Genomic DNA, 13,025 nt, shown 5'->3' with positions numbered 1-13,025 from the left:
TCTATTTCATTTTTCTGGAGGGCCACCTACCTGCTCCTCTGGTTTGAAAACTTTTTTGGACTGCCACATACAGGCACTCAATCTATTTCATTTTTCTGGAGGGCCACCTACCTGCTCCTCTGGTTTGAAAACTTTTTTGGACTGCCACATACAGGCACTCAATCTATTTCATTTTTCTGGAGGGCCACCTACCTGCTCTTCTGGTTTGAAAACTTTTTTGGACTGCCACATACAGGCACTCAATCTATTTCATTTTTCTGGAGGGCCACCTACCTGCTCCTCTGGTTTGAAAACTTTTTTGGACTGCCACATACAGGCACTATCCAAATTAAATTGTCTCCATAGCAGCCTCCACACGTTGTCTCCATTGCTACCTCCAAAAGTCGTCCATATAGCTGCCTCCATACATCGTCCCCTTATCAAACGAGGTGTGTCAGGCAGAAATTTGGGTTGTTTTCATTGATTCCACATCAAAGTTGTTAACTTTGTCGCCACCCTGCTGTGTTATCCACAAAATATACTGGCAAACTTTTACCATTTAGGGATATTATTTCAGCGCTTCTTGCGCATCTGTTTACATTCCCCTCACCCGCCATATCCCAAACTTATAAGAACGCTACTACACTTAACTTGGTGCAGGCTGGGACCGAGTCTGACCCTGGGGCTGGTCATATACTGCCGACGCAGAGGATTGCGGGGCCTTCCTCGGTCCAGGTCTCAAAGGCCTACTATACCTCCTCCTCCTCCCACCCCTCCTCCACCTCCTCCTCCTCCGAATTACCATCCGTGGCCATGGCGTCATCAGTCGGTAGCTCTAGGCACAGCAGCAGTGCCGTCGCTAAGCGACAGCAGGCGGTGCTCAAACTGCTGAGCCTAGGCGATAAAAGGCACACCGCCCAAGAGCTATTACAGGGCATTCCACATCAAACTTGTTAACTTTGTCGCCACCCTGCTGTGTAATCCACAAAATATACTGGCAAACTTTTATCATTTACCGATATTATTTCAGCGCTTCTTGCGCATCTGTTTACATTCCCCTCACCCGCCATATCCCAAACTTATAAGAACGCTACTACACTTGATCTTATACAAAAGGTTCTTAGAAGTGCTGTTTGGGGAGTAGCCTAGAGACAGGGGCTTGGATTGGAGAAAGCTCGCCAGAAGCGGAGCGCCAGCTCCATCCCAAGATCCAACTAACATAGTTTTAACTGCAGCACCTTTAATCTACTACTAGTTCACTGCCTCCATACATGGTCCCCTTATCAAACGAGCTGTGTCAGGCAGAATTTTGGGTTGTTTTCATGGCTTCCATGTTAACTTTGTCGCCACCCTGCTGTGTAATCCACAAAATATACTGGCAAACTTTTATCATGTACCGATATTATTTGAGCGCTTCTTGCTCACCTCCTTTTGTTCCTCTCTGCCACCCATTGGTTTGAAGCCTGAGTCCATTTAGGGTATGTCGCCATGCCACTCTCTAGCCTGCCGCTGCTGCCGCTGCCTCTGCATGCCGTCCCCTATAGTGTCAGGGTCAATTATTTGATGTTTTAGATGCTATCTAGCTTCATTCTGTCACTCTGTCATGGCCATGCTGTTGCCCATAATTTTGGCATAATGGTGCGATTAAGCAGCCTCAGAGGCATCCATGCATGCTGTCCCTGCTGTTTCCTGTCCATTTCCGTGGTGTTTCCATCCTTTTCTGAGGTTCCCAGGTGTTTGGCCAAGCTTCCCTGTGCAGAGCCTTGGTCCCCTTGAAAAATGCTCGAGTCTCCCATTGACTTCAATGGGGCTCGTTATTCGAGACGAGCACTTGAGCATCGGGAAAAGTTTGTCTCGAATAACGAGTACCCGAGCATTTTAGTGCTCGCTCATCTCTAGTTGTAACCCATTCATTACAATGTGCCTTATACACATAATTCTGTAATTTGTCACTGAGTGCCCCCACAATAGGAATTCAAGTTTCACCCAGCTTTTTTTCAGATGGGAAAGATGGCCAGAAAATGAAGTATACTTGGCTTCACAGGTGTGGACGTACTGGGGCACATTTACTTACCCAGTCCAGTCGCGATCCCGCAGAGCGTTGTCAGACGAGGATTCGGGTCTGCCTGCATTCACTAAGATCGTGCGCCCGATATCCTGCATTTTTTAAAAAATTTCACGTTTTTTCCGAATCCAACGGGTTGTCCGACAGCCACAGCCCCCTATTTTGCGCGAAAACATGCCCTAAAATCCAATTGCATGCGCCAAAATCCTGGGGCAATTCAGGGTAAATCTGAAATAGTCGGGAAACCCGACGAAAGTGCGCGATTCGGACCCTTAGAAAATAAGCCCCACTATATGTAAAGTATGTTCACATTTGGAAGGAAAAGACATTTATGTCTTTTGTGAAAGGTAGAAATTATGATACAAACTGCAACACACTGCTTGTTGTATATTTAATAGCATGCACCAATGTAAGGTACAGTATGTAGGTTGTACCACCTGTCTTTACAACTGTTAACATTTCGGCCGTGTCCAAACACTTCAGGGAGGTACATAATAAAGACAACTGATAAAGAGAAATGGAAAGGTATAGAAAAGGTCTTTCCACCAACAGGAGGAGGATATGCGGAAACTTATGGATAGAGAAACATATTGGATATTTATCCTGAATATCTAAGACGAGATTTGATGCTTTGTTACTAGTATGTATTCTTATTAGTTTGTATGTATGTGTGTACGGGTCTAATATATCTGGGCTAGGAGGATATCAGATAGAAAGGAGCTTTTCTCCTATTCTTAGGATAACATTTTGTAAACCATGTGTCAACATAAAGTAAGGTTCCTCCCCATATATGTATGGTTTCTTTGTATAATGTATTTTTATATATATAACATATTGATAGTAGGTGTGCACAGGGGTTAATAGTGACTCTATTTGGCGATTGTGGGGTAGTTTCACCTGGATACGGGTTAATCACATGACCCCCCACATTCCCACAATCTCCACCCACTTTTCACGTGGGAATTTCTTGATTTAAATGCCTATGACACAAGTTGGTGGTATAACCATGAATAGGTCCGTATAGGACGAAACGCGTCGGTCTGTATTCACACTAGGTCTGATAATGTATGATGCTATGATTGCCGTGAATCACTTTTTAAAATATGAAACAAAAAAGACAAACTTTTTAAAGTGTCCCGTGGATGTTCTGGAGTGTTTTTATGTTAACTTCTCTCACAACCTTATTTTTTCTTTGTAGATTATAGATCTGATTCACTTCTTTAAGAGCGCTCCGGTTAACAGTACCACCCGCCTGTTTTCTGTGGATGGTGACACACATTATTACAGCGCTCTGTTATTTGTGTCATCAAATTTTGACAAAGTCATCATATCACTATCAGGTTTCAACTGCTCATTAACTCTTTATAATACCTATGGTAAGAACCGATATTATATGGTAGTACAAATATTGTAATTTACAAATATTCTATTTTTTCATAAGTAAATGACCTGCTATATTAATTACATTCTAACGCTAACCGCTTCAGGACAGCTGACTGTATGTATATGAAGCCGCTGCCACACAGAGTGGGTGTCAGCTGACATTACAGCTGACACACTGCTGTTACATCCACAATTACATATGACACTGATCGTGTAATGATAGGGTACACTGATAGGGTAATGTTTTGCAGTATTACAAAGTAGCAAAGTAGCAGTAGGGTAATATTATTCAGTCATCATATAGTGATTATGAGGAGGCCTTAATATCTGGGTCTTGCATAGTTGTATTGGTAATATTCTTGCCTTCGGTGCCTGTTCAATGATGGTAGAGGGGTTTTGGAAGGCAATACTCTTTTTTCTTTTCATGTTATTTTCACATATTTTATCTTGGAATTCGTAAAAATCTCTATGTCATAGAGAAATGCTATTATTTTCAAAATACCAATCCTTAACTTGGGATGTTCTCTAATATATTGTGCCCTTTGGAGACGTTTAAGCTAAAAAGTAAAGCAACAGTCTTAGTAATAGTTGAATCAATTGAGTTTAAAAGAGATAACTGTTTCCGCAGGTGATAAAGCAAACCTCATACCCTTCTTTGGACAGCTTTGGGGCAAAACATATTACTTGGAATATCCTATCCCTGGAATTTGGAAAATTGAAGTCTTTGCAATGAGTTCTTTTTCCGTCCGTATTGAAGGATATAAAGGTAAATATATTGGGTTTATATTCAAAGCAGGGGAATAACTGAAGGGTCATGGGCACTGGTTCATCTTACCCGCAGCTACCATACCCTATGCCAGTGATGGCGAACCTTTTAGAGCCGGAGTGCTCAAACTTCAACTAAAAGCCACTTATTTATTGCAAAGTGCCAGCACAGCAATTTAAGCAGTAATTTATTTCTCCTTGTTCTTTGACAATTTTCAATTGTTCAGCCTCCTAAGGACACCAACGCAGTTGATAGGAGGAGGGCAAATTCATCTAATATTGTAGTAAGATTCCCCAGGAAGATTCTTTAAGTCCTGTCTGTTGAACTTCATTCTGGGGTAATGGCCTGGGTGCCCACACAGAGGGCTCCGAGTGCCGCCTCTGGCACTAGTGCCATAGGTTCGCCACCACTGCCCTATGCTATATCATACCCAGTAAAATTACCAGGTTTATCTAAAAAACACTCAATTAAAATATACTGACAACTTTAACAATAACTGACAACACCCCTAGTCAGCCTTTATTTGGAAAGTATGAAAAAACTATAATGGCTGATAATGATGCATAGATTCACTATAGGTATGAGACAGTATAAAGAGTGCATAAAAGTTAACTTTTAATCTTTATAATTAAAATTATCAATAAAAATCTAAGTTGAGATGATGAAGGTGAAAAGCACTCATAGACAACAAGGCTGTCTAAAAAATTCAAAAGGTGTCTAGTTCAACCTTAGACCAATGAGCCCTTCACGGGTATATTATGCTTGTGTGTGGATCAATGCTTAATGATATAGGCTAAAGCCAAAGAAAAATGATCCACGAGGACTCACCACTGAGATGGCCTATGAGGGGAACCAACGTCTCCTGTCCGCCCGTCTCGATGTGTACCAAGACTCAGATGAGGAAGCTGGAACCGGTATCTCAGAAAACAATTCTGTAGATGGTGCATACAGGTTGGGGCGATATACGGAGGCAAGGGTCCACAGGGTACGGTCAAACTGTCAGAAAAAACGGGGGATTGGGTAAAAGTACTATCCCTATTAACCCCTAACCAGATGACTGTTGTACCCTAAATGTCCTAGCCTCGGAGCCGCAGCCCTAGATCGCTGCCACCCAGACTGGAACCTTTCCCTATTAACACTGGCCCTGTTAAAGACCTAAAAAGTCCATAGAAAGGTATACAAATTAATGCTTTAAAATAGTGATGTCAGGTAGACATCACCTGACATGCTCTACCTGACATCACCTGACATGTTCGACCTGACATCACTACCTGACATCACAAAATGTAGCCCTCTGCCGTACCCTTATGTCATGTCTGTGGAACATATCTCCACACTGCGCTCCTGAAACACCATTATCACTTATCAGTATTGTGTCCCCTGGGTAACAAATAAATCACACTTTGCTCTACTGAATAATCATTTCCCAACACAGCTGTCCACACTGTGTCCCATATGTGTATCAAATTGTGCACTGTCACCCCAAATATTATAATATATATGATTTCTACTGTATAAATGATTATATCGTACCCCCTGAATAAGTACAAAAATATTTTACTCAATAAATTATAGTTATAGTTACAGTGCTCCCTGGTGTGATTAAGAAGAGTCCCCCTGCAATAACTACATATTTTTACCAAACCATATGAATTATTGAGCTTATTGTGTGTTCTCAGTAAGCACAGGGCTGTTAAAAATACATTTATATTCCAGCATGGTAGCTGGACTTAGAGAACCAGGGTGCACTCCTGTGTGATATTTTTTTCATTTAACAAAGCAAAGCATCACCCTCTGCTCTAAGTAACAGCAGTAGCATACTGCTGGTAAGATATGACATCATAGTAGAGGGGCTGAAGAGCAGTTTGAATGCTGAGATCAAAGAACACAGCAGCGTGAGGAGACCCAGTGCCCAGTGTTTTATGTGTATAGTCATGCCCAGTGTGTTTCCTATCTATGTATAGCAGTGCTGTGTGTGTGTGTGTTTATGTCTATGGTAGTGCCCGGTGTGTTCCTTATGTGTGTATAGCAGAGCTTTGTGTGTGTTTGTGTATAAAAGTGCCCAGTATGTTCCTTATGTATGTGCATATAGTAAGGCTGAGTGTGTTTCTGTGTATTGCAGTGTCCATTGTGGTCCTTGTGTGTGTATAGCAGTGCTGTGTGTGTGTTTCTGTGTATAGCAGTGCCCAGTCAGTGTGTGTATTTGTGTGTACTTATAACAGTGTGTAAGTGTGTTCCTATTTCTGTGTGTGTATAGCTGAGCTGTGTATGTAAATGTATGGATGTAGCAGATAAGTGTGTTCTGTGCTTTTTGCAACCAACTGGGATATTTTAATTGGTGTTAAATATATTTTTGCTATTTTGGAAAACTAAATCTGTGGTGCATCTTATAGTCCGAAAAATAGGGTACTGTACTTTTTGATGTGGTAAATTTATATAAGTATATAACCTTATGCATTGTTATCAGGTAATTTTTTTGTATTTAATTCTAACTTTGTTTTTTCTTCCTTGAAAGAAGACACAGATAATGCATCTTGTAAGTATATGTTTTATACTTATTTTCCATTTTATTTACCCAGTAACCCACCTAAAATAAGATTTGCTCATCAGCGTCCCTCCCCTTTTTCGGCAGAAGTATTCTGTTCAAAGAGTCTTTACAATCTGTCTATTTATAATGTCGGAGCCGCATTCTGTCTCTAGAAGCAACAATGAGGGGGCTCCCAGATTACCAAAGCACAATGTGCATGGAGCAGTCTGAGAAGTTGATGGCCACTTTACAGGGTAGAGGAGCTAGAAGACCCCCAGCAGGAAGAGAAAACAGATGAAATAAACCCATTGTATGCTTCATCCGAATATGGAAATATGTTTTCCAAAACTGGAAAACTAAGCCTCAGTGTTACCATAAAAATGGCAGCTCCCTCCATATCAACGTCTGACTTTAAAGAAGCCTAGTGAAATGATGTGGGATAATAGCCAAACCAGTAAGTCTTTTCCAAAAGGAATAGACTCTATAGGCAATTTCATAGGACACAACTGTGGTGTTTCCAACTAAATGTTGGCTTCTACACAGTAAAAAAAAATGAATATGGTGTACAGATATCAAAATATAAGATTATTATTTTTGGTGCCCGGTGATAATAAATGAGGCAGAAGTTCTGGATTCTCATTCTATATTTCAGAATTAAGATGTTAAGCCATATTAAAGTCCACCCATTGTAGTGGAAACTTGTTAATCTGTCGAGCTGAAAGATTAGACGTGGGTCAGGAAGGGCAGTGTATTCTGCGGGGGAGAAAGCCTTTGCATATGGAATCTTAAAGGCCATTTCTACACCACTGAGAATTCTGGGAAAGAAAATATTTTTTTAACGGCTATTATGCAAAATATAATTGATTCTGGGGGCACCAGCTAAAATAAAATGTATTCTGCAGGTAATTACATAAAATATAAATGATTGTGAGGCCTAATGGGGACACTCTATATAAATATACTCTCTATAATAGAATAAAGTGGGGGCACTGGATGTATTGGGGTCATTTTCATACTTTTAGCTCATCGTGCACCAGCGTACGGTGAGATCCCGACCCTCCATCAAGCTGGTTGCACAGTCCATTAAAAGAACCGATGCCGGCACCAATCCATTAAAAAAAACGTTTAAAGGGCATCTACCTACAGGGTGCAAGACTGTATGCAAATGAGCCTGATAGGCTCCAGGCTCCATAGGTGTTAATGGAGCCTGGAGCCCCTCAGGCTCATTTGCATACAGTCCTTCATCCTGGTGGTAGATGTCCTTTAATGAGTGCACTATTTTTACTGTTGTGTCACCGAGTACACGTCCACTTTTCTTTTTTATTCACAGCGTTTTGCTCCAGATGTCACAGCAGAGCCATTTGTCAAAAAAATGTCTTTGACTACACCTGTGTCTGCGAATACGGCTTCTATGGCGACGGATTTTTATGTCAGGATGTCAATGAATGTGATTATTATGAGGATGATTCAACCATTTGTGGCATTACTGCTGACTGTTATAACACGTATGGCTCGTATTACTGTGTCTGTTACAGTGGCTACAGAATGGAAGAATCATCATGTGTAGATATAGATGAATGTTCTGAACCCGAACTTAGCAACTGCAACCCACTAGCCACATGTGACAATAGCCCGGGATCCTTCTCCTGCAATTGTCAAACAGGATTTTATGGAGATGGATATAGATGTGAGGTAGATGAATGTGCAAAGGATGTTTGTGGGTTTGGGTGGGAATGCATCAAATACTATGGGTCCTACTCGTGCTTAGATCCTTGTTTCAACTATACCACCTTGAACGACTCTACCAGGAGCACATCGTATTATGATTCCGAATACTTTAATGGACGTTCTGACTATTACCTTAATGGATGGTATCGTTTTAACGGAAGCGGTGGATCCCGCCTGGCAGATTACTGCCCCTCTCAGGGTAGTTGTTACACCAGATCCCCCATTTGGTTGGACGGATCACATCCCGGACCTGCCGATGGAATTGTGAATCGTACAGTTTGCACTTCTGAAGAGAGTACTTGCTGTCAGTGGACATCATCGGTGAAGATAAAGGCTTGTCCTGGAGGATTTTATGTGTATAAATTTGGTTACCCCCCTCAATACTATTCTGGATATTGCACAGGTAAGAAAATAAAACATAGTTGAAATCATGTTAATTTTGAACACAGTAAAGTACCCAAAGAGTAATTTGCATTTCATGAAACACTTGAGAGAAGAAACAGGGGGTATGCCTTAAAGGCCAACTCTTCCAAGCCCCGGTACGTACTCCACCTTTTACATCCTCTTAACCCTCTTTATGCAGTCCCTGGCCCTATGGAAAATCTGATCAGTGAGCTTAGTACCTTGGCACATAGGTGAGGGCAGATACTAGGACAGTGATGGCAAACCTTTTAGACACCGAGTACCCAAACTACAACCAAAACCTGCATATTTTTTGCAAAGTGCCAATGCGACAATAAGCAGTAACTTATTACTCCCTGCTCTTTCACAGGATTAAATTGCATTGGCATCTGTGGACACTAATACAGTAGAAAGAAGGAGAAGAATTTTGGATTATCAATGTAGCTTCCTTTTAGGGTCCTGGTCTGCCTGAGACTGAAATAGGGCTTGTGTCCATTCTGGCAAACTCTGCGCTGTGATGGCGAGGGTGCCCATAGAGAGAGCTCTGAGTGGCACCCCTGGCACCTGTGCCATAGGTTCGTCACCACTGTACTAGGAGATAGAGGCATTTCCACTGATAAGATATACAGGGAGTCCCAATTCAAGAACACCCAACTTATAGACAACTCCTAGTTACAAGTCGCCTCCTAGTTACTCCTAGTCGCCTCTCTGGTGATGCTCTCTGGTAATAAGAGTTAAAGGTGTCTGCAATGACGCTTTATTTTTAATCCTTGTTCCCTCGACAATACAAAATGTTACAAATTCAATTGTCACACAAACAAAAATGTGTCTTGAGTTACACTTACAAAATATACCAGTTCTGACTTTCATACAAATTCAACTTACCAACAAACCTACAGAACCCATCTTGTTCATTACCCACGGACAGCCTGTATTACAAGGTTTCTTAGAATCACCTTAAACTATTTATTTAAAATGAATTTTAAAAATTTCTGCAACTTTTAAAATCCAGGGTCCTTCCTATCTTATTTAAAGGGGTGCCCTTATGTGTACAAAAATGAGTTATTTAAATCTAGAAAATAGACTTCAGAAACAGCATCGCTCTTGCCAATGAGATTTTCTATGACAGAGCTTTCATTTTTGGCCATTCATAAAAGCGTAATGGTGTCCAGATGTGATTGATGACCGTGTATTATTAAAGTAAAACAGTGCCATATTTTTGCTTAGAGGTTCCAGGCAGTATATAAGATTTTTTTGCTACTTTTTTTTGCAGATCCAGCCACTGCCACTGATTTGTGTTCATGTGATGATGATGAAGAATGTAGACAAGTTGATGGACGTTACAGCTGCTACTGCAAAACTGATAGTTCTGTGACAGGTACTCCCTATAAGTAAAAGCAGGGACGGATTAAAGGAGGGGCTCCTGGGGCTCTAGCCCCGGGGCCCCCACCACTTTCACTTTTTAAGGGGCCCCCACCAGTGTCCGACAGTCAGCGACTCAACTCAGCTGAGTCGCTGACTGTCTCCGTGTGCGACTCGCAGCAGCCTGTGGCCGCCCGCGTCGCACATAGGGGTCTAGGATGTCAGCTGTGTCAATGAGACAAAGCTGACATCGCTGGGAGAGTTCACCGATGCACTGTTTTGGCGGCAGCAGGATGCCGGCGGCGAGTGATGACGTCACACTGTCGGCGTCCGATCACTACATGCTGCTGCCAAAACAGTGCATCGGCGATCTCCCCCAGCGATGGCAACTGTGTCTTCAGTGGCCGGCGGCTGTCTAAAGAGCGAGGAGGAGCCTGCAGCATTGTGGGATCACTGGAAGGGAAGGTGAGGTAAGTATGAAAATTTTTATTTTGTGGCCATTTTCTACAGGGGACTGGCGGCTAAATTCTACAGGGGGCTGGCAGGCTATATACTACAGGGGTCTGGCAGGCTATATACTACAGGGGTCTGGCAGGCTATATACTACAGGGGGCTGGCAGGCTATATACTTCCAAAAACATTGTTGGAAGGGCCCCCACCAGTTTGCGCCCAGGGGCCCCCACCATCCTTAATCCGGCCCTGAGTAAAAGCATAAATAGGAGAAATGTTTTTTGCAAAGTATATTTCCAATGGGTGGAAATGTCAACCAGCGCTTTTACGGTAACAGTTTGATGATCTGAAACCTGATATAGCTCTAGTACAGTTCCATGGCTTTGTCCAATTGACGCACTACATATGATTTCTTCTCTTAACACTCTGGGGCTCATTTAGTAAGGGATGGCGGATATTCCAACGATTACCGATTTTCACCACATTTAAAAGGGTATATTGGCGCATGCGATAAGATTTTGACGCAATCGCGGCGGCTTTCATGCAACACAAATCTAGGGATGGGCTGTCAGACGATCCAACGGATTCGTACTGAGGGAGGGTTTAACATTTAAATTGTGCCATAAGACAATGCACTTACATACAACGGGAAGAGGATGGTGAACTCCGGCGGACCTGATCGGGGAAGCGACACACGCAGGAAATCGGGCGCGCAATCTTAGTGAATCGCTCCGGGGTCCATGATCGTCGGACAACACACAGCGGGAAATGCGACAGGAGTGGGTTAGTAAATGTATATTGATCATATCGTCATTTTATTTCATGTCCCTATTAAGCTTTCAACATAACTTCAATGGTCGCTAAGTGTTGTAAACTTTTCTACTAATTTTGTCTTGGTTGGACTGTCAGCTCAACCATGTTTCAATAAAATGCATTTTTTACCATATATTTCGAAGTGTAAGGTTGGTTTGCTGTAAGTCAACACCAACTAATACCACTGATACCAATAGAAGTTCTTTTAAATATGTCAATTTATTAAAGTCATCGATATATTACCATATTGTTTCCTCTTTTTCAGCCTTATCAGATGTCCGTCCGGTGCTTTCATGTGGTTCTCAAGAAATGAAAGCTTCTTTCCAGAAATGTGATCTAAAAAAATTCAATATAAACAGCAGAAACATACATCTAAATAATAGGTCCTGCATAGGATTTGATGAATTCAACACAACCAACCTCATATCTGTAGTGTCTGTCCTGGAAAATGAATTCTGTGGGAATGAGCTGGAGGTAAGTAGAGATGGAAAATATATAAGAAATGCTTGTCTTACTAATATACTATATACAGTGGGGCACACTTACTTACCCGTCCTGTCCCGATCCCCGTGGTGCGTTGTACGACAAGGATTCAGAGCTGCCGCAATGCACTAGGATCGTGCATCCAATTTCCTACATGTGTCGATTCCCCGCTCAGGTCCGCCGGAGTTCACCCTCTTCTTCCCGGTGCATGTAAGTGCATGGCTTGTGACACAATTTTGAATGTTAAATCCCGCGCTAAGTCCGGATCAGTCAGGTTGTCCGATGGCCACGCCCCCAGACGTGTGTCGCATGAAAGTCGGCACAATTGCGCCAAAATCCGATCACGTGCGCCAAAAATCCCAGTTAAATGCGGCGGAAAAATGGAAAAAGTCGAGAAACCAGGCGAAAATGCGGTCCACGGACCCTTAGTCAATGTGCCCCAGTTTGTCTTGTGTCAATGGTCTAGAACACAACTTTTCACAGGAGGTCCTGGAGCTGATATGTATTTTTCATAACTCCTGTACAACTCCCACCAGCTTTTAGGGTTACAATGCACTACCTGTGGAGACCACGTACCCAAAAAGGTCGCTTATAAAAAAAAGAGGAAACCGAAATGTATAAAGTATAAAATAACATTTTATTTGAACAATTAAAAAAATCTTTACTTTAAGACTTGTGGTGAAAAATGTATCTGAGCCTCACCCCTTCCCATCTTGTTTGCTTGGTACAGAACAATGGCACACATATCATCTATAGGAATAGTATTTTCCTCTCCTTGGATACAAATTCATCACTTGGTGGAGAAGATATGCTTAGTATTAGGTATTCCTGTGTGTATCCTCTAGACTTGGAGCTGGCCCTGGAAACAGCCCTGAAGCCATTTACAAAGTGAGTCATTTATATAATCTGAATAATAAGATAAACATCTGTCCAATTATAACCAGTGGTAAGAACGAATATATTAATATAAAATCGTACTAAAATAATCCCATTTTCCATCCATCTTTTTGCACTAAATGCTTACTAATGACATACTGAAAACAGAATTTTGGATTTTTTTTATAATT

At 41.9% G+C, this 13,025-nt stretch overlaps 1 protein-coding gene across 1 annotated transcript in view; it reads left to right on the top strand.

Annotated features, from left to right (window-relative positions):
* The window catches only part of LOC140076136 (uncharacterized), a 156,571-nt gene that overhangs the window by 42,753 nt on the left and 100,793 nt on the right, over window positions 1-13,025 (top strand). The window contains exons 6-12 of the mRNA XM_072122643.1: window positions 3,243-3,420; window positions 4,056-4,193; window positions 6,709-6,729; window positions 8,051-8,851; window positions 10,124-10,228; window positions 11,741-11,949; window positions 12,689-12,846. Of these exons, the coding sequence (XP_071978744.1) occupies window positions 3,243-3,420; window positions 4,056-4,193; window positions 6,709-6,729; window positions 8,051-8,851; window positions 10,124-10,228; window positions 11,741-11,949; window positions 12,689-12,846 (1,610 nt within the window). The remainder of the gene's footprint in view (window positions 1-3,242; window positions 3,421-4,055; window positions 4,194-6,708; window positions 6,730-8,050; window positions 8,852-10,123; window positions 10,229-11,740; window positions 11,950-12,688; window positions 12,847-13,025) is intronic.

This window comes from Engystomops pustulosus, chromosome 8 (assembly GCF_040894005.1).
Source record: "Engystomops pustulosus chromosome 8, aEngPut4.maternal, whole genome shotgun sequence".
NCBI classification, from domain to species: domain Eukaryota; kingdom Metazoa; phylum Chordata; class Amphibia; order Anura; family Leptodactylidae; genus Engystomops; species Engystomops pustulosus.
Note: the sequence above shows the minus strand (reverse complement) of the source record. Positions and strands in the feature narration are given on the sequence as shown.